At 43.6% G+C, this 22654-nt stretch overlaps 1 protein-coding gene and 1 non-coding gene across 2 annotated transcripts in view; one reads left to right on the top strand and one right to left on the bottom strand.

The window, feature by feature from the left end:
• Window positions 1-5985: 5985 nt before the first annotated feature.
• Window positions 5986-6154, top strand: LOC138759652 (U1 spliceosomal RNA). Its single transcript, XR_011355006.1, has one exon. It is a non-coding gene; the product is annotated as a U1 spliceosomal RNA (small nuclear RNA).
• A 1204-nt stretch (window positions 6155-7358) lies between these two features.
• Window positions 7359-22654, bottom strand: part of gaa2 (alpha glucosidase 2) — a 99880-nt gene continuing 84584 nt past the window's right edge. Inside the window, exons 19-22 of the mRNA XM_069928327.1 lie at window positions 15034-15198; window positions 12380-12526; window positions 11122-11276; window positions 7359-7559 (exon numbers count right to left, since the gene is read on the bottom strand). Coding sequence (XP_069784428.1) covers window positions 11214-11276; window positions 12380-12526; window positions 15034-15198 — 375 coding nt within the window. The 3' untranslated portion in view covers window positions 7359-7559; window positions 11122-11213. The remainder of the gene's footprint in view (window positions 7560-11121; window positions 11277-12379; window positions 12527-15033; window positions 15199-22654) is intronic.

Genomic DNA, 22654 nt, shown 5'->3' with positions numbered 1-22654 from the left:
TATAGGTCTATATGAATAAGACTGTAAACAATCTTTCCCTTTTTTTGGAATTACAGTTATTAATGCTGTTTTAAAAGATTCAAACCTCTTTCTTTTGACCTAATACCTCAATCAATACAGGTATTAATAGCTCCTTAAACTCTTTTTAAAATTCTGGTGGGAAACCATCTTCACCTGATGCCTTATTATTCTGTAGAGATATAAGAATTTCATAAAATTCTTTTTCTGAAAAATTCTTTGGACAGTCTTATCTTTTCGACTTCCTTTAACACAGGTAATTTGTCTCAAATAATCTCTTATTTTACTATCATCACTCAAACTCTGAACGATAAAGTTTAGCATAAAAGTCTTTAAAATTATCATTTATTTTCTGCATTTTATGTTATCTGTCCTGATCATTTCTTTGTAGTAATTATTGTTGTAGAATTCTGTTTTAATTGCCATGCTAAAACCTTATGGGCCCTTTCACCCAACTTGTAATATTTTTGTCGTGTTCTCATTATATCTCTCTCCACTCTATAAGTCTGCACAGCAGTAAGTCTTAATTTCTTCAACTCTTAACAATTTTCTCTTCTCATCTTTATGTACTTGAATTTCCTTCTCCAGATTCATTATTTCTTTATCTAATTGAGTTACTACTTTTATATATTCTTTATTTTTGAAGAATCACTTATTTGACCTCTCAAATATGCTTTCATTGAATCCTTATTAGTATCTAGTGTTACGAGCCCAAAGGACCCCAAAACCCAGGAGTAATATTCACCAAGACAATGGTTACTTAAACAAAAGTTGCTTTTAATTATCTTTAAAAATGAAAATAGAAACAAACTTTGACTTATATATTGTTATTAACTTACTTAATTTAACCTAACCACCTTCTAATTCTAAACGCATGTGTGTGTAATGTGTGGTAAGTCTAGAAAAGTTCTTTGGTTCACAGTCACTTCTCATTCCACCAAGTTCAATAGTTGCAGGCAATTCTTATACTGTGCATGGAATTTAACATGTATAAAGTTCACCAGGCTTTGGTGCTCGAAAGGTAAATGGTTACCATGCAGGAAGGTTCTTGTAAGTTTGCGGAGAGATGTGTTGTTTCATGACATCCATAACAAGAGGTACTTCCCTCAGACACCTCAGGGTCTTGCTGATGAAACTTGCCCCATCAGGGTTCTCCAGATGATAACCTCTTTCTTTCAGGTTACCACAGAGTTCCTTATTTTTTCACTTATTCCAAGTGAAACATTAGACAGCTAGTACATTTAGCCATTTTCCACTCTGGAGCTTCTGTTTCAGTTCCAGCAAGCTTTACTGCCTGTCACAGCTTTCTCTCTCTTTCTCACACACTCTCTCCCTCAGTCAGAGACTGCTTTCTCCCTCTGCTTGCAAAAACCACCTGGCCTTCTCCATCAAACAATAGGAGTAGTCTTCTGGTTCATCTGCTGTTTTTAGGTAAACAACAACCCATCAGTGACTTTTGTGAAAAGCCATCATGTCTCTGATGTTGCTTTAAAGACAATAGTCCATTCATTCCACAATGTCAGTGCAATTACCACCTACTTGAGAAGTCTCCATAGGCATTCTTCAAAATTTCTGTAAAGTCACTCTGGATATGAATTCTCCAGTGTTTCAAATAAGATCTGTTTTAAAGTGTATGAAACCTACTCTAACTTTTCCCAATTTATCTCCCAAAAATATTTCTAAATATTCTGTCACAGTAGAAAAAATGCATCTAAAATCACAAAATTCCCTTTTCTTCAAAAAATAGTAATTAACCTACCTTTTGTTATTCTTCCAGTGAAATAGACAAAATTAAAGGTGACTGATCTGATAAAACTCACACTTGATTTTTCACTCTGTACTCAATATTGAAGTCGTGCAGAAATTAAAACCATATCTATCTGCGAATATGTTTTAAATCAAAAAGAATAATCTCTTTCATTTGGGTGGATTTTTCTCCATATATCCACTAAATCCATATCTTTCATCAAATCTGTTCCCATTTTTGCTACCTTATTTTTCACCATTCTATCTCCCGATCTATCTAATTTAGGGTCTAAAGCAAAATTAAAATCCCCTCCCAAATAACTTTTCCTTTAGCATTTGATAAATTCATAAAGACATCTTGCATAAATTTGCCATCATCTACATTTGGTGCACATAGATTCATTAAGGTCTATTGTTCTGAATAAATCTGACAATTCACTGTAATGTATCTCCTGTTCCGAATAAATCTGACAATTCACCGTAATGTATCTCCCTGCTACATCTATATTAATATCCAATATTTTAACTGGTAACTTTTTATTAATTAATATTGCTGTACCTCTTGCCTTAGAATTAAAGGATGATGCTATTACTGTTCCTACCCATTCTCTTTTTAATTTTTGATTTTTTTTCCGTCAAATGGTTCTCCTGTAAAAAGAGCTGTGTCTGTTTTAATTTTTTTCATATAAACTAATATTTTTTCCGCTTTATTTGATTCTGAATCCCATTAATATTAATACTAATAAAATTCAATTTATCAGCCATCTGAACTCTCATAAAATACAATATTTGTCCAACTTTCCATCTCCACTCCTTATACATCCAAAATACTAACTAAATATTTCATAATACAATTATTAAATTTAGGTGTATTAAAGAGAAAAAAGAAAGGAAACAAAGAACAGAAGCCCTACCACCCCCAAAGGTGCATTTGTATACCCCTGATCTATAGGAGTTGTGATTGAAAACCACACCCACCCATTAGATTCCACAGAGGCCAGGCTCATACCCTCACCTAACTCTCCCAAAATTTTATTATCTCTTATGTCTCAAATCTACTCAAACTTAGAATGATCAATTCATTTTTTTACACAGATCTATCGGGTAAAAACGGTCGTCTCTAATATTCTCTCTCTTCCTAAAACTTATATAATTTCATTTATATATCCCCAACTTCCCGCTTCGTCTCTCTCTTCAAATATCTCCCAGTTCTCACCTCATTTTCTCAGGCAATGAATCTGCAAACACTTTCATTTCATTGGGTTCTGTAAAACATCTATTTTTAACCCAGGAACAAAAACTTTTAATGCTGCTGGGTACCTTAAAACAAAAGTGTAACCTTTTTTCCATAGCACATTTTTAACAGCATTAAACTCTTTTCTTTCTTTCAACAAATCAAAACATATCAGGGTAAAAGAAGACCTTATTATTGTTATAAATCAATGGCGATTGTCTCTCCTTTGCTTGCTTCGCAGACAGCTCCAAGATCTTCTTCCTCACTTCATAATGAAGCAACTTGACCAGAACTGAATGTGGCTTCTGATCTGGCTGCAGTTTAGGTCGTAATGCTCGATATTCAATCTCAGTATCTCCTTGAAATTCAGTTACCCCAAAATTTGCGGAATCCAATGTTGTAAATATCTTGCCCTTGGTCGCCTTCCTTAAGTCCAAAAAGTTTTATATTATTTCTTCTAATAAAGTTCTCTAACATATCAATTTTTTGAGTTAATTGTTCTTTAGTTGCAGTCGCTTCAGCTTGAACCTTCTTCATTTGCTCTTTAACATGCTGAATTTCAAATTCATTACTTTTAATTTTTGCATCCAACGCTTCAAATTTTTGTTCCATTTGAGACAGAATTCTCTCCACCTTCTCTGTGTTCAACATGTACCTTCCTTCCTATTCCTCATCACCAGAGCTGGAGGCTTCATGAGCTTCTTTTAAAGTTGCCTCTGCTTTTGTTTTGTGCTCTGGGCATGTGCGGCTCCTCGCCCCTGCACAGAGCCACTTATTCACCCGTGGCAGTCAGCCATTGTTGGGGGAGACCCTGGACAGTGATGTCCAAGGTCTCCGTAGCTCCAGGTCTGTCACCATGGGCACTTGCCATCCGGAGAGCTCCAGGATCCTTTTTCAAGATCGGCCTCTCTTCTTTATCAGCTTCTTTTTCTTATTCAAGTTCCTGAAAAGTAACAGTTGGTTTATCTGTTTTAGGAGGCATTGTTTATTGTTCTGAAGGCCTTCCGGTAGCTTCCTCTTCTATTTTGTAGCAGTCAGTTCAGACTTCTTCACTTTTTTAAAACTTTTTCGGAGTATAGAATTCAAGTCTAGCCCCACATCATCACGTGGCAGGCCCCCCTTTACCTCCACTAGTGATCTCTCCCTGGGGCCCTTTCCATCACTCTTCCCTGCCCACTCCTTCCTCCACATGTTTCTGTATTTCCATAGGGCCTTGCCCTCTCTTCCTTATTTCCTCTGTCTAAAAGTAGATGAAGTCATTCTTTGACTGTTAATAAACATGATTTTTTTTTAAATTTGTTTTAAAAAAAATTTAGACACAGCACAGTAACAGATAATTTTGGCCCATGAGCCAGTGAGAAATTTTGGGAGGCTCCAATTACGGTTCATTTTGAAACAATACAACAATTGCTGTGCCATGTCTCCTGGCCACATAACCTGCCGGAGGTATGAAGGCGCACTGCATGCACTGTCGTTGCAGTCAGATCAGAGAATGTGGTCCGTACATCCATGTCAGCCTGGACTTGATAGCATCTGATGTGTGGTCCTCATCTGGGAAATAGAGACTACCCCTACTCCAGTGAGCGCCTGCACTGCATTCCCTGCACCTGGTATTGACCCGCAGCTTGCTAATACCTGGATGTCCTGATCTGCAGTGCACATCCCTCTTCCCTCTTCCCCCATTACTGAGGAGCTGCTGTGGAGGGCAGCTGCTATGTGATCGTCATCTCCACTTACCTCCTCCTCCCCTTTAGAAACTTTGGGAAGGGGTGAGCAGGAGTCCTTCCCTATAGGAACAGTTGCATATACTCTCGATAGTGATGCAGCAGCTTAGGTTGTTATGAGGTGGTTGACCACAGTGGCAGGTGGGAGCAGCCTTTGCTACCTCCACATCCCTGGAGCTCATCAGGTGGATGCTCGCCAAGGAGGATGCGCACCTGAGGACCCTGTCCTATGCAGGGGCCTCCCTGCTTTCCCTAACTTTCTCAGTTTGTAACTTCCATAATCTCCAATGAAGTTCACATGGAGAACGCAGAGTGCACATTGGCAGTGGTGAGTTCGACAAGTGCACCCACAGAGCAGTATCATCATGCCGGCCTGAATGACAATATAGCATCTGAAAAGGTGATCTTTCTTTTGTCACCTTCCAGGGCACAAGGCTTCTTGCTCTAGGTGGAAGAGAACTCAAGCTCCTTAATGCTACTGACTTCTAATGGTGGCCTCAGTCAATGTGTTTCCCCCAACCTCTCCCTCTTGACTCCTATGGGTTCACAGGTTTTTCAGCTGGCATGATTCGTAAAGCAGGACTTATGCCCTCCTTTCAGGGCACTGTCCTTTCCATAAGGCGTCTGCCTGATTTTCAGAAGGCCCGAAAAAGGGTTTCAGTCCACATCACCAACTGACTATTGCTTTCTGTGGATGTTGTGTGACCTGCCGAGTTCCTCTGGCACTTGTGTGTGCTACGTTGTAAAGAGCTGGTGCCCAGTTTCATGGGAACAGTGCCCTTCTGAGATTGCTTCATGGTGAACAATCCATTCTCCACACCAGTGATTCTTTCTGTATATATACACACACACACACACATACATAACTCTTAACCCTTTCACATGTCCTGACATTCAGTCAGACTTTTTTAAGGAGTCACACTGGATAACATTGAATACAACCATTTTTTTTCCCTGGCAGACCAAAAATTGTTAACGTGCAATATCGAATCACCGCAACGGATGTTGCTTCATTAAACAACAGAGAGAAGTTTTATCTGCAGCCTTACTCCCTGATATCTTAATGTTGGATTGGTCTCTCTCTGAATCCACAATGTTAAAGAGAGAAGGGCACGCTGATTTGCCCCAGTCTGAATGTTGTGAGCTCGTCGCTCTCCAGAGAAGCTCACCACATCTGGCTGAGGCTTTAATGTATCACAAAGGCCGTGATACACAGACAGAGCGGAGTTATCTTTCTAAGAACCTGACCTCTCTCTGATGTAAAAGATTCCATGGCAGGGGTGAATCGGTGGTCAGGACGGCTGATCGCCCAGGACGAGGCTAACCCATTGCACTTTGGGTTGTGCTGATGCTTGCAATGTTCCCACATCCAGGATACTCGAATACAAAATTTGTGGTAGTGGGGGGACTCAAAGATTATTTGACACATCTGTACAAAGTGAAGGGAGGAAAGTATAGGGGAGACAACAGGGGTAAGTTGTAGGTGCCTGCAATGCCTTGCCAGGGGTGATGGTGGAGGCTGAAATATTAGGGGATTTAAGGATGAAAGAAAAATAGAGGGTAATGAGGTCGGAAGGGTTTAGTGTATTTTTGCAGTAATCTATAGGTTGGCACATCAAGGGCCAAATGTTCTATGTTCTACAAGTGTTCACCCCTCAGGCCATAGCAATGTGACAGACCCTCTCACCACAGTCCTACTGTTGGGTCTGAGTTTTCGCCAAACATTTCCTATACTACCATTGTAATTCCAGCACCAAATACTTCAATGAACCTATGGGTATCCTGAAATACTATGATGTAAGAGAAGTTTTTTCTTATGGGAAAGGACTTGAACCAAATTGAAAGGTGGTATGAAATGGCAGACAGATCAGGAAGGTGTGAATAATAGGGTTCTTTTCCAATTCACCCATGAGACAGGAATCAAAAATATGTAGCAGGTAATTTCACTTTTCCTCAAGCACCTATGGGTGCCAGGTCAGCCATAAGGCATCATACAAATGAGAAGCTACAGAAGAGACAGGTAACGTCGGAAAGGCTGGATGAACAGAAGAAACTCTGGATGACCACATCAATGAAATTTGTAGGAACACCTTCATCTGCTGTGAGTTAATGACTGAAACCCATCATAATCTGGCTGTCTACTTTCCAGACAACGACGCCCACTCATTGATGCCAGTAAAAGTTGAAATATTTGTACTTAGAGGAAGGGTGAATGAGATGGGGATCTCTGTGGGGGTTGCAAGACTGGGATTAGACTGGCTTCTATTCAATTAGAAGGCAACAAACAACTCAGAGCAACCATACCTGATCCCAATCTCAACATGCAGTCCCACCTCCAGCTGATCAGTGGACTTCAAACGTCAACCAAGGCAGGAAATCAACTGATAGCCACAAGAGTGTAGAGAGGCCATTCAGCCCACCATCAGAGCAGTGCTAGGAAAGACTTCACTAATGGATACCTATTCCTTCTCCAAATTCATTAGGTTTCCTCCCTTTCCCATGTGTCTATTTACCGTTAGCCTTCATTGCTTTGTTTGCACGACACTCAGGAATTCACACCCGCCGTAACAACCTGATGCACAGATCAGACTGAATCCAGTCGAGTTTAATTCATGTGAAGGAGTCTACGCTGAGGATTTTGTGTGAGAATTTAATTTTCTTACATCACGTTTAAATCAAATTTGCACAATGAAGAACTTGTCACGAAGGATCCAGTATTTGCTCGGCAAGATTTGTTAGAAAGTGAATCTGCATTTGGGGAGGTGATGAACTTTTCATTTTGTTCTCTGGCCCACCTGAGGTATTTTATGCATCATCACCCATGCCTGAGTCAGCTCCTTGGGGTGCAAGGATAGAAACAAAATATGAGAGCTCAGTAGAGCGAACAGGTAGTGGTTAAAAAAAAATGGGGAAAACTGTTGCCTAGACATTGTTCAGCACAAATTGGACATCAAATCACATCCATGCCCATTTTTAATGCAAATGCCACCACATCTACGTCCGTCATAAACCTGAGCTGGGAACTTGTGGCTGTGCTTGGCCTGACATTCCACCCGTAATACGTCAGGGCACACGATGCTCTGCCTGAATGGCCAACATGGACCAATATGTGCAAGCTATGACCTTCAGCCATCATTAGAAACTCTTAATGAAACAAGTTGTACAGTATATCAACAAATGAGGGTTCACACAGGCTCACTGATGATATGTTGACTGAATGATTGGGTCTCGTACAGTCCTGCAGCATGGAAATGGGCTCACAGCCCAACTTGTCCACACCGAACAATTGCCCTCCTGCTGTAGTCCTACTCCCTGCATTAGGCCCACACCCCCCCCCATCCACGGAATTATCCACATTTCTTAAAGGAAGCTAATATACCTGCCTCGACCACTTTGGCACCTCGCTCCATGTGCCCACCACCCTCTGAGTTAAAAACTGTCCCCTCACAGCCCTTCTAAATCCCACCCATTCACCTTGTAGTTACACTTTCTCATCTTAGATTCTCCTACTCTTGGAAACAGAATGCCACTATTCACCTTTTCTATGTCCCTCAGGATTTTATAAACATCAATACGATTCCCCCATCAACCAGCTACGCTCTAAGGAAAATAGGCCCAGTTTTTCCCGACTCTCATGAAAACCCCACAGCTCTGAGACATACTGCTCTCTCAGCAGAGTTGCAAACAAATGCCTTACAGTGATTTCCAACTACTGGCATTTGGGAACAGTTCAGCGATCACTACCTCTCCTTGCATTTTCCCTCATACGCGTGGGAAGTTTCGCTACAGATGCCCGGCTGCCATGGTAGGAGCTCTTCGTGGCCTGATTCCCAGAGGTAATGATTCAGCTGCTGCAACCTTGGCAGACAGCTGCAGTCGGGAACTATGCATGGTGCATCTTAATGCAATACAACCACTTGTCTTAAACGTAATTTTTTCTGATTTCACAACTGTTTTTGGGATCACTTGATTAGGCATCAACATCACATTCAGCACCCACTTAGTGTGAACTCTAGGCACAGACAGCAGGAGTGAAGAATAAAAGGCAAGGCTGACTGACTCTGGAGGGGTTTGCAGTACGGTTAGGGTCAATGTTAGACAAGGCAGGCTATGCTGCAGGTTGACTATTAAAGGCAAGGCTGACTGACTCTGGAGGGGTTTGCAGTACGGTAGGGTCAATGTTAGACAAGGCAGGCTATGCTGCAGGTTGACTATTAAAGGCAAGGCTGACTGACTCTGGAGGGGTTTGCAGTACGGTTAGGGTCAATGTTAGACAAGGCAGGCTAGGCTTCAGGTTGACTATTAAAGGCAAGGCTGACTGACTCTGGAGGGGTTTGCAGTACGGTAGGGTCAATGTTAGACAAGGCAGGCTATGCTGCAGGTTGACTATTAAAGGCAAGGCTGACTGACTCTGGAGGGGTTTGCAGTACGGTTAGGGTCAATGTTAGACAAGGCAGGCTAGGCTTCAGGTTGACTATTAAAGGCAAGGCTGACTGACTCTGGAGGGGTTTGCAGTACGGTAGGGTCAATGTTAGACAAGGCAGGCTAGGCTTCAGGTTGACTATTAAAGGCAAGGCTGACTGACTCTGGAGGGGTTTGCAGTACGGTTAGGGTCAATGTTAGACAAGGCAGGCTAGGCTTCAGGTTGACTATTAAAGGCAAGGCTGACTGACTCTGGAGGGGTTTGCAGTACGGTTAGGGTCAATGTTAGACAAGGCAGGCTATGCTGCAGGTTGACTATTAAAGGCAAGGCTGACTGACTCTGGAGGGGTTTGCAGTACGGTAGGGTCAATGTTAGACAAGGCAGGCTATGCTGCAGGTTGACTATTAAAGGCAAGGCTGACTGCCTCTGGAGGGGTTTGCAGTACGGTTAGGGTCAATGTTAGACAAGGCAGGCTATGCTGCAGGTTGACTATTAAAGGCAAGGCTGACTGACTGGAGGGGTTTGCAGTACGGTAGGGTCAATGTTAGACAAGGCAGGCTATGCTGCAGGTTGACTATTAAAGGCAAGGCTGACTGACTCTGGAGGGGTTTGCAGTACGGTTAGGGTCAATGTTAGACAAGGCAGGCTAGGCTTCAGGTTGACTATTAAAGGCAAGGCTGACTGACTCTGGAGGGGTTTGCAGTACGGTTAGGGTCAATGTTAGACAAGGCAGGCTATGCTGCAGGTTGACTATTAAAGGCAAGGCTGACTGACTCTGGAGGGGTTTGCAGTACGGTAGGGTCAATGTTAGACAAGGCAGGCTATGCTGCAGGTTGACTATTAAAGGCAAGGCTGACTGACTCTGGAGGGGTTTGCAGTGCGGTAGGGTCAATGTTAGACAAGGCAGGCTATGCTGCAGGTTTACTATTAAAGGCAAGGCTGACTGACTCTGGAGGGGTTTGCAGTACGGTTAGGGTCAATGTTAGACAAGGCAGGCTAGGCTGCAGGTTGACTATTAAAGGCAAGGCTGACTGACTCTGGAGGGGTTTGCAGTACGGTTAGGGTCAATGTTAGACAAGGCAGGCTATGCTGCAGGTTGACTATTAAAGGCAAGGCTGACTGACTCTGGAGGGGTTTGCAGTACGGTTAGGGTCAATGTTAGACAAGGCAGGCTATGCTGCAGGTTGACTATTAAAGGCAAGGCTGACTGCCTCTGGAGGGGTTTGCAGTACGGTTAGGGTCAATGTTAGACAAGGCAGGCTATGCTGCAGGTTGACTATTAAAGGCAAGGCTGACTGACTGGAGGGGTTTGCAGTACGGTAGGGTCAATGTTAGACAAGGCAGGCTAGGCTTCAGGTTGACTATTAAAGGCAAGGCTGACTGACTCTGGAGGGGTTTGCAGTACGGTTAGGGTCAATGTTAGACAAGGCAGGCTATGCTGCAGGTTGACTATTAAAGGCAAGGCTGACTGACTCTGGAGGGGTTTGCAGTACGGTTAGGGTCAATGTTAGACAAGGCAGGCTATGCTGCAGGTTGACTATTAAAGGCAAGGCTGACTGACTCTGGAGGGGTTTGCAGTACGGTAGGGTCAATGTTAGACAAGGCAGGCTATGCTGCAGGTTGACTATTAAAGGCAAGGCTGACTGACTCTGGAGGGGTTTGCAGTACGGTTAGGGTCAATGTTAGACAAGGCAGGCTAGGCTTCAGGTTGACTATTAAAGGCAAGGCTGACTGACTCTGGAGGGGTTTGCAGTACGGTTAGGGTCAATATTAGACAAGGCAGGCTATGCTGCAGGTTGACTATTAAAGGCAAGGCTGACTGACTCTGGAGGGGTTTGCAGTACGGTTAGGGTCAATGTTAGACAAGGCAGGCTATGCTGCAGGTTGACTATTAAAGGCAAGGCTGACTGACTCTGGAGGGGTTTGCAGTACGGTTAGGGTCAAGCCACTTCTCTCGGATTGATTCAGATATTCACTCTGCAGATGTCAAACGTTTCCAGAAGGTCTGTGGAAGCCATGGTGTGCAGAATGGAGCCGACTTGAACAATGCAAACTTTGCATGTTGGAATTACGACCAGGAGAGATAGAATCCTTTCTCAAGGGGGAGGTGGAGATTATCGACAGTCAGAACCTGCAGGAAGTCAGAAAGTTCGATATATTCATTTAGACAGATCCTACACCCATCATTCAGTCGCTTACATTAAATACAAAATCAGTCAATATATGGGGCTTGGTGTCTTAGCAGCATTTACTATGGGAACCAGTGAAGGTCCTCAGCCTGAGGTACATAACATGTCAATAAAAACAAAAATGACCCGATCAACGCCAGCATGGTTGGCAAAGAAGTTCGCGTAACGCCTTTATTGCGCCAACGATCAGGACTGGGGATCGAAACCCGGTCTGTCTGTAAGGACTTGGTATGTTCTCCTCGTGTCTGTATGGATTTTCCCCAGGGGCTCTGGTTTCCTCCCATTGTTCGAAAAGTACCGGGAGTGCAGGTTAATGGGGTGTAAATTGGGCCAAAATGACCTGTTACTGTGCTGTATATCTAAATTTTTAAAAAAATTAAACGTAAATGATGGAGGGATCCTGAAGGATCATCGAGCAATTGATAAAAGGATTAAAATTCTAAAATAAGTTAGTGGGAAAAGAGGAGGAGGTTGTAGAGTAGGTCGAAGGATGCTACAAGGAAGCTTGGTTTAGGATGTGTGTGTGTGACCACACTACAATGTCCAGTGAATAAACCAAGCAATTACTGTGATGCAGTAACAATGAGTGAAATGAGCGATGGTCACTTAATATTCCAAGAAAATCAGAGAAGGGGAAAAAAAGAAGCTTGCTGACACCAGCTATGGAAAGTATTGTAAGACAGAAGCCAATTCGAATGGCGGAATAGACTCGAGCTGAATGAATTAATTCTGCTCCCATCTATTGGACTTGTGGTGTGTTTGAAAGGTCAAAGACGAAATCCAAAGGTTAAAAAAAGCAGAAAGGGTGTTACCACCCCATTGGGTCACCAAATCAAGAGCAGTGGGAAAGGGATAGGGTGTGGAGCGAAAAGGTGGAAGGGACATGATGGGTGGAGAATGGAGATGAAGAGGGTTGCGGGGATAGGGTGTGTAGGTGTGAGGGATGGGGGGGGGGGAGAAGGGAGGCTGCAGGGTAGGGTGGGTGGACTTTGGGAACTTGAAGAGAAGAACAATCCTGATAACATCCTGCCAACTTGGGCCTCACCTGATTTGAAGAGTAGGAAAAGGGGACAGGCGTTCCGTTGACATTGACCCTCGATGGCTTGACCTTGACTCCAAATACATGCACGGTGTCCACCTTAATGTAGGTGGCCTCCACATTCACATGCAGTACCTTGGAGGTCAGCTTGTTCTAAAAGAAGGAAATGATAACAGACCTTTGTTACAATTCAGTCTTGGGAACCAGAAGAGGGCTGGGGTTATGTCACTGAACAACCCTGGCCAATCAGGGTGCCCCAGCAAACCTGGAGAGGTGGTCATCTGGTCAGTTTCACTGTCTACTGTCAAGGAGTAAAACAGAGTGTGACCCTATGAACTTGGATATGCATTGTTTCCCTGTTCCCCAATCTCCAGCAGAGGGGTGAAAGTGACAGCTATTTTCTTCAGTTATCTTTGAGTAGTTATTTCGGATAAGAAATATCATCTGGGACAAAGGCAAAGCTTATGGAAATTTGAAAAGTAAATGGAGATGCCTCTGGGAATAAATCTAACCTGAATATGGCCACCTTCCCAATGTTACTCATACTTCTCTGTACATAAAAAATGGGAGCTGGAGTTGGCCATCTGGCCCATTGAGCCTGCTCTGCCAGTCATTAAGATCATGGCTGTGATATGCCATAGACATGGACCAGACAAGTACTGGGCTTTCGTTAACAGACTATAACCACCACTAAACTGGCCAGTGGGAAAGCATCTCCATCTGTTATAGCAGTAGGGAGGAGTATCTCAACAGCCATAGCCAATTGCAAGGAGTCAGTATAATACCCCCCCACCCCCATTACATCATCACAGGCTGATCTGGCCATAGACTCAGCTCCACCTACCCACCCGTTCCCCATAAACCTTAATTCCCTGACTGTGCAAGAATCTAACTACTGTTCAATACCATGAACGGGAGAGCCACTATTGCTTCCTTGAGAACAGAAATCAAGAGTGGAGAATGGGCGCTAGGAATGTGTCTGCTCAGCATCAAATCCTGTGACCTTCCCCAAACCACCTGGTTTTGACTAACCACTCCATTGTTCAGTCTGGACAGTACATGAGTAGGGGCAGTGATGTAAAGCTCTCCACAGTCACTCAGTTTCCACCACTCATGTTCTAAGACCATGGGTGAAGAACAGCCACCAAGGTACAATAATGGTGGGGCCTTGGGCAAGAGGAAGTAGGAGACTGATAACTGCCAGCTGTTAGAGGGATGCCACTGTGGATGGACAAGGAAAAACAACCCTGCTTAGGTGTTGCAGATAGTGTAGTGGTTCACGCAACACTATTACAGCGCCAGCGGACTGGGTTCAGATCAGCTACTGCCTGTAAGGAGTATGTACGTTCTCCCCGTGACTGTGTGGGCTTCCTCCAGGTGGTCCGAATTCCTCCCATGTTCCAAAGGCTTCCAGGGTTAGTAGGTTGATTAGTCACATGAGTGTATTTGGCCAGCACTGGCCTGTGAGCCAGAAGGGCCTCAAACCATGTCGTATATTTAGGTTTAAATTGAAAATCACTAGAGGGATCAAGATCATTAAAATGGCCAGGAAGATCAGTATGGTCTCCCTTTCCTCTACTGATGACCCTCAGTGGGGCTCAAAAGAATTATTGAGGACCCTTTCCATCCAGCACCACCACTGCCATCAAGGGGGAAGTACAGGAGCATCAGAATCAGGACTGCTGGGCAGGGAAATAGTTTCTTCCCACAGGCTGTGAGATTGATTAATCCTGTAATCAAGTAAATTATTCCAAAATATTTATCTATATTTATTTTATATTATGTCTTTATAACTATATGTGATTGTTATGTGCTGTGTATTGTGTGTGCACCGTGGTCCACAGAAACGTTTTGTCCGTGGTATAAGTACAATGAGATAATAATAAAGTTGAAGATTCTTTTTTTTGCAAAGGGCTATGAAATCAGCAAGTATATTCTGAAAGTTTGTGCTCCAAATGAGCTGTCTCTCACTTGTTATCTGGGCAGGTGAGTGGTGCTCAGAGGCAAATCGGCCGTGATCAGACTGTGTGGTGAACAGGCAAATCGGCCGTGATCAGACTGTGTGGTGAACAGGCACATCGGTGCAGCACAAGACGGGGATCCATTAGTGATGCAGGAGAGGGGTGGAGGAGAAAACTAGATTATTAAATCCCGATTCAAGGACAGTTTCCTTCCCATCACTGAACGAACATCGCACAAGCAAAATAATGTGGCGGAAACACAAAATTTTGCTGAAGGATCTCAGCAGGCCTGACAATGTCACACAAGGTCAAGGTATATAATCTACAGTTCAGGCCTGAGCTCTTGGTCAAGGCATGGCTCGGGCCATACCTTGTATGGATGCTGCGATACCTGCTAAGTACCTCCAGCACTTTTGTGAACTCATCACAAGCATAGCACCCGCAGACTTCCGGTCCAAAATAATGTTGCTTCTGCTCGATTCTAACTGATCTCTCTCTGTAACTCTGCCCTAGTATAGGTTGAATAGCTGGATTGCATGCAAAACACATTTTCTCACTGTATCTCAGTACACATGATAATAAATTTGAAGAGGACTGAAATAATGCACCATGATTAACATTCCGCTGGTGGTTACGAACGAGCATGGATATGAACGAAGTGCTCTGGCAGATCAGGCAGTTGAAGGCTAAGTATCATACCTTGTCGGTCGTGAATTCGACGTAAGTGTAGTCATTCCTCTCGTAAGTATCCAGGCTCTGACCGTCATCCCAAAAGAGGCAGCCCTTTGCTGATGTGTTCTGGGACAGAGCCACAAGCAGGCGAAGGGAGTTGCCACTGCTCACCCAGGTGGTTGTGGCAGGTTCCTGTTGGGAAGCAGAAGCAGATGAATGGTATTACTCTGTAAATGTCAATGGTTAAGATTCATGATTCAATTTATTGTCACGTAATAAAAACTGTGTGATATTACACAAAATGGCCTTTAGTCTGCTGTAGCACACAGATTCCTTCAATAGGCTGACCGCGCCCCCTAGGGGGCGCTGTGACTGCTCCCTGCTCTTCATAAGCCCGCACCAGCGTCAGAGCCACCATTTTTTTTAAGGATGCTGGCTATAAATAAGTCATAACAGCATTGGAAACAGGCTTTAAGCCCAACTCATCCAGACTGGCCAAGTTGTTTACCTGAGCGAGATCCATTTGCCTGTGTTTGGTCCAAATATTCTAAACCTTTCCTATTCATGTATCTGTCCAAATGTCTTTTAGACATTCTGCCAATGTGCTTAGACAGGACAGTCCAGAGGGCTTGACTATAGAGGCCATATGGGTGGAGCTGAGGAACGGGAAAGGTGTGACCGCACTGATAGGGTTGTATTACAGACCGTCCAATAGCCAGAGAGAATTGGAGGAACAAATCTGTAGAGGGAGAGAGCAGACCGATATAAGAACCAGAAAGTGGTGATAGTGGGAGATTTTAACTTTGACTCGGATTCCCCAACTGGAAAAGGGCTGGATGGCTTGGAGTTTGTCAAGTGTGTTCAGGAAAGCTTTCTAAATCAATATATGGAGGTACCAACGGGGAGGATGTAATACTTGCTCTTGCAGTGGCGTTATGGTGGCACTACAACGCCCAGGAGGCATTGAACCCGCTATATGACGTCAGTGCGTGTTGACATCAGTACGTGTCAAGCGCATGATTCGAACTTTAAAAAGGTTGCACGGGTGATGAAGAGTAAATCTGTTTGATTTACTCTAGAAACGCCTTGTGTGGTTATTTTATTGTGTCCACTGTGATTCCAGTGGCCACAACTGGTGACCCTGATGAGTCCAAAAATGTATTTTTGGACAAACATGCCGTTGCTGTGAAGCTGCCACCTTTCTGAACAGCTGAGCCTGAACTGTGGTTCCAACAGGCTGAAGCACAATTTCACCTTCGCCAAGTCGAACTGGACACCACTCGTTATCACCATCTCATCAGTGCCCTGAACCAGGCCGTCGCTAAGAGGGTCGGCAACTTCCTATCATATCCACCACGTACTAGCAAGCGTGATGCTTTAAAACCACTTTTATTACGTGTATATGGTATGTCCCGTAGGGAAAGGGCAGCCAAACTACTACATCTCAGGAATTTTCAGGTAAGGATGTAAATGAAAAATGGAGGATATTCAAAAAAGAAATTTTGCGGGTACAGAGTAGATATGTCCCAGTGAGGATCAAAGGAAAGGCTGGAAGTCATAGGGAGGCTTGGTTTTCGAGGAATATTGGAAATTTGGTTAGGAGAAAAAGGGAAGTGTACAAGAGGTATAAAGAGCAGGGAGCTGAGAGTTTGAAGGAGGACTACAAGGAGTGTAGAAGGAATCTTAAGAAAGAAATTAGAAAGGCCAAAAAAAGGCATGAAGAGGCTTTGGCAGACAGAGTAAAAATAAATCCAAAGGGTTTCTATAGGTACATTAAAAGTAAAAGATTAGTGAGGGATAAAATTGGACCTCTTATAGATAGCGAGGGTAGGCTGAGTGAGAAGTCAGAGGAAATGGGGGAAATTTTGAATGATTTCTTTGCCTCGGTATTCACTAGGGAAAAAAAATATTGAACCAGTTGAAGTAAAGAAAAATAGTGGGGAGGTCATGAAGCATATAAGGATAACTGAGGAGGTAGTGATGGCTGTGTTGAAAAAGATAAAGATGGATAAATCTTCGGGACCGGACAAAATATTCCCAAGGACACTCAGGGAGGCTTGTGGACAGATAGTGGGGCCATTAACAGAGATATTTAGGATGTCACTGGTCACAGGGGTAGTGCTAAAGGATTGGAGGGTGGGGCATGTGGTTCCGCTGTTTAAGAAAGGGTCCAAATGTAAACCTGGGAATTATAGGCCCGTGAGTCTGACATCTGTGGTGGGCAAGGTGATGGAAAGTGTTCTGAGGGATGGTATTTACAAATATTTGGAGGTACAGGGATTGATAGGGAGTAATCAGCATGGTTTTGTCAGGGGTAGATCATGCTTGACAAACCTGATTGAGTTTTTCGAGGGGGTTACAAAAAAGGTTGATGAAGGGAAAGCTGTGGATGTTGTCTATTTAGACTTTAGTAAAGCTTTTGACAAAGTTCCCCACAGGAGGTTAGGAAAAAAGGTGGAGGCATTAGGTATAAATAAGGAGGTAGTGCAATGGATTCAGCAATGGTTGGATGGGAGGTGTCAGAGAGTAGTGGTGGAAAATTGTTTGTCCAATTGGAGGCCGGTGACTAGTGGAGTTCATCAGGGATCGGTCCTGGGTCCACTATTGTTTGTTATATATATTAACAATCTGGAAGTAGGGGTGGAGAATTGGATAAGCAAGTTTGCGGATGAAGCAAAGATTGGTGGTGTTGTGGACAGTGAGGAAGATTACCGTAGATTAAAAGGTGATTTAGGAAGGCTGGAGGTGTGGGCTGAGAAATGGCTGATGGAATTTAATACAGATAAGTGTGAGGTGTTACATTTTGGAAAGGCAAATCTAAATAGGTCATATGCATTAAATGGTAGGCTATTGAGATGTGCAGAGCAACAAAGGGATTTAGGAGTGATGGTAAATAGGGCCTTCAAGGCTGATACTCAGGTAGATGGTGTGGTGAAGAAGGCATTTGGAATGTTGGCCTTCATAAATCGGAGTATTGAATTCAAGAGTAGGGAGGTTATGATGAAATTGTACAAGGCATTGGTGCAGCCAAATTTGGAGTACTGTGTACAGTTTTGGTCACAAAATTATAGGAAAGATATAAACAAAATAGAGAGAGTACAGAGAAGGTTCACAAGAATGTTGACAGGATTTCAAGGTTTGAGTTACAGGGAAAGGTTGTGCAGACTAGGGCTTTTTTCTCTGGAGCGTAGAAGATTGAGGGGGGACTTGATAGAGGTGTTTAAGATTTTAAAAGGGACAGACAGAGTAAATGTGGATAGGCTTTTTCAATTAAGAGTGGGGGAGATTCAAACTAGAGGGCATGGTTTAAGATTGAAGGGGGAAAATTATAAAGGGAACATGAGGGGAAATTTCTTTACGCAAAGGGTGGTGAGGATGTGGAATGAGCTTCCGGCAGACGTGGTCGAGGCAGAATCATTGGTTACATTTAAGGATAGACTGGAGAGTTACATGGAGAGGAGAGGTCTGGAGGGGTATGGACCGTGTGCTGGTCAGTGGGACTAGGAGGGTGGGAATTTGTTACGGCATGGACTAGTAGGACCGAACTGGCTTGTTCTGTGCTGTAAGTGGTTATATGGTTATCTCGATGGGTTAGGAAGACTGCGCCCCTTCAGAACTAATTGATGAAATGCTGTTCCTGGCAGCTGGTGAAAGGCCCAAAATCTTATTCGAGCAGCTCTTTTTAGAGTGAATGCCAGATGATTTTAAGCTTTTGTTATCCAAGTGTTAATTCGAAGACCCAAGGGCTGTAGCAGTGGAAGCAGACATTCTATGGCTGGCTAAAAAGCAAGGAAAGACAAGTCTCCATAACCATCCCCTCCGATATTGACCCCATGTTACATTCTAGGGGTCTTAGCACATCACTCCCTACAAGCAGGCAATGCCCCAAGACAAGCAAGCACCTGTGGAAAGCTCATCTTTGTGTTATTACCACAGGCATTTGGAGTAAATGCCTGCAAGTGCCTTCCACCCTGCCCATTTGCAGGAAATGCCCAGGCAACCGCCAGTAAAGGCTGCAAGAAAACAGTTGTCCCAGTGAAAATTTCTGGTGGACATGGGTTCAGAAGTTAGTGTATTTCCACCTGCCTGTTTTGACACCCGGCATCCTACCCCGGACCTGCAACTACGAGCAGTTAACGGTTCCAACATTCTGACCTTTGGCACCAGGAAGATGAATATCAAGTTCGAGAATCATCTCTACACTTGGCCATTTATTATAGCAGCAGGATCCCAACCTTTGCTTGGTGCAAATTCCTCATCGACTTAAAAGGGCGTCGGCTAATAGATGGAACTACTTTTCAGGTTATTCCTCTGGCAACCGCCTCTACCCCTGTTCTGTGCCTCCAAACGTTAGTTAAACCAGTAGATGAATTCTCCAAGCTGTTGGAAGATTTCTCTGAGATCACAACTCTACAATTTTCTGCTTCCACTGCAAAGCTTGGTGTTACTCACCGAATTTGTACCAAGAGCCCTCTTATCCATGCTGAAGCGCGTGGCTTGCCTCCAGAGAAGCTGCGCTTAGCTAAGGAAGAGTTTGCCAAGATGGAGGAATTAGGCATAATTCAGAGGTCCGACAGTTCCTGGGCATCTCCATCACATATGGCCCCAAAACACAATGGAGGTTGGTAACCATGTGGAGATTACAGGCGACTTAACAACGCCACCATCCCGGATCATTATCCAATACCTTAACCAAAATAGACGGTGCGTGGCTATCACCAGTACCAGGAGAGCCAGAAGACATTCCAAAAATAGCAATAATTACTCTATTTGGGTTGTTCGAATTTTTACGAATGCCATTCGGATTAAAGAATGCTGCTCAATCATTTCAACGGGTGATGGTTGCTTTAGGATGTGCAATGACCAATGTTTTCGTTTACCTCAATGACATTTTAGTGGCCAGTGGGACTAAGGAAGAATATTTGGAACATCTTCATACACTTGTTATTCATCTTCAAAAGTCTGGACTGACCATCAAGTTTGGACTACATTTTTGGTCAAGAAATTATTGATTTCTTGGGCCATAGGATTACTCAGGAAGGCACGACTTTGCTGCCATCCAAAGTTCATTACCAAATACTCAAGACCGGCTACGGTTAAAAGCCTGGAGAAATTCTTGGGAATAGTAAATTTTTACCATCGGTTTCTTCCGGGAGCAGCTCATTCCATGAACCATCAATTGGACTTAAGAGGGAAACAATGCATTCCTGAAGACAAAAGATTTTCTCTCATGCTGCTATGCTCAGCTACCCAGTTTTAAATGCAGCCACCGCCCTTTCTACAGATGCTTTCAGAATGGCCGTCGGAGGTGCATTTCATCTATATGATAAAGGGCAATGGAAACCATTAGCATTCTTCAGGCGCTATCTTCGTGAAGCAGAGAAGAAATACAGAGCTTTTGATATGGAGTTTCTGGCCATTTACTTGTCTATTTGACACTTGCGTTATTTTTTGGAGGGCACAGCGATTAACCTTGGCATTTTCCAAGGTCACAGAGCACTGGCCAGAATTCTCCACAAAAATACTACGTACAATGTAGTAGCTGATGCACTGTCCCGTTCTTCTCCACTCAAGGTTTCATCTGTAGATCAAGGTAGTGACTATGCAGCTTTGGCCACGGCCCAAGAACATGACCATGAGACGAATGCTTATCGGACTACAATCATGAATCGGCAATTGAAAGATGTCCAGTTTGGAATTAATGGCAAACTACTCCTCTGTGATATATCAACGGAACACCAATGCCCAGTAGTTCCGGCATCATGGAAACGTCGAGTATTCGATCTGTGCATGGACTCTCACATCCATCAATTAGATTGACCGTTCATATAGTTTTGGACAGGTTCGTGTGGCATGGTCTTAAAAAAGAAGTTACACAAATGGCGAGGCCCTGCATTGCCTGCCAAAAAGCAAAAGTTAAGCAGTACTAAGGCACCATTTCAGTCCTTCCCAGCAGTTTGTCAATGTTTTGCTCATGTCCACACGGACATCATTGGTCCGCTTCCTGTTTCAAGAGGATACCGTTATCTTTTTATAGTAATAGACAGGTTTACGCGGTGGCCTGAGGTCTTGTCTATGGTAGATACTACTGCAGACACTTGTGCTCGGGCATTCCTCAGTTCCTGGATGTCTCGTTTTGGTTTACCGATGGACGTTACTTCAGATAGAGGATCACAAGTTACTTCCTTGTCCTGCTTGCTCGGTACAACAATTCATCATACGAATGCCTATCATTCCCAAGCCAATGGAATGATGGAAAGATTTCATCGACATCTCAAGTCAGCTTTGATGGCTCAGTTAGAGGGCCCGGAGCTGCCCTGGGTATTACTGGGCAATAAAACAACTCCACAGGAAAACCTCCAAGTTTCATCTGTGGAGCTCGTGTACGGCACATCGTTGGTGGTTCCAGGGGAGTTTGTTCCCTACCATTTAAACTCCAACAATGATTCCCAAAGAACTGTTGAGCAGGCTAAGGGAGACCATAGGAAAATTGACCCCTACACCACCATCGTCACATGGAGAACACTCTTCTTTTGTGCCCAAAGACCTCAAAAACTGTGAATATGTCTTTGTCCAAAGGGGAACACTTGGTTAACCTTTACAGATGAAGGATATTTTAGAATACTCAGACAAATTAGGATGACCTGTATTGTGAACATTGGAGGGAAGCTACAGTCTTCCACTATTGACAGGCTTAAAATTGGGGGCCTTTAAAAGACTATTTGACAGGCACATGGATGAGAGTAGAGGGTGATAGGGTAGGCAGGGTTTAGTACTTCTATATGGATCGGCCAAAGGGGCTGTATAGTGCTGTAATGTTTTAATATTTAATGTTTAAACCAGCTCATGTGGACAAGTCTTCCCCACTACAGCAGCCAACAGTCTGTCACAGAGATTGACAACCTAAAAGACAGACAAACCTTTCTGCCGGTTCTGGGGGGGGCGGGGGGGGGTGGTGGTGGTGGCCATGTAGTGCAAAAATGGGCCAGAAAATGGCAGATGGAATTGAATGCAGACAAGTGTAAGGAATTGCATTTTGGAAGGACAAACCAAGGTGGGACATACATAGTAAATGGTAGGACACTGAGGAGTGCGGAGGAACAAAGGGATTTGGGAATACAGATACATAATTCCTTGAAAGTGACATCACAGGTAGACAGGATTGTAAAGAAAGCTTTTGGCATTTTGGCCTTCATAAATCAAAGTACTGAGTGCAGGAGTTAGGATATTATAGTGATGTTGTATAAGACATTGATGAGGCCAAATTTGGAATATTGTGTGCAGTTCTGGAAGGATATCAGTAAGATTGAAAGAGTGCAGAGAAGATTTACTCGGATGTTGCCAGATCATCAGGAGTTGAGTTACAGGGAAAGATTAAACAGGTTAGGACTCTATTCCTTGGACTGTAGAAGAATGAGGGGAGATTTGATAGAGGTTTACAAAACTATGCAGGGTATAGACAGAGTAAATGCGAGTCGGCTCTTTCCACTTAGATTAGGAGAGATAAATACAAGAGGACATGGCTTTAGGGTGAAAGGGAAAGGTTTAGGGAAACATTAGGGTGAACTTCTTCACTCAGAGAGCGGTGGGAGTGTGGAATGAGCTACCACTTCCTCTGGCAACTCATTCCACATACCCTCTGTGTGAT

The sequence above is a fragment of the Narcine bancroftii genome, chromosome 3, assembly GCF_036971445.1.
Source record: "Narcine bancroftii isolate sNarBan1 chromosome 3, sNarBan1.hap1, whole genome shotgun sequence".
NCBI lineage: Eukaryota > Metazoa > Chordata > Chondrichthyes > Torpediniformes > Narcinidae > Narcine > Narcine bancroftii.
This window is presented reverse-complemented; position numbering and strand designations above follow the sequence as displayed.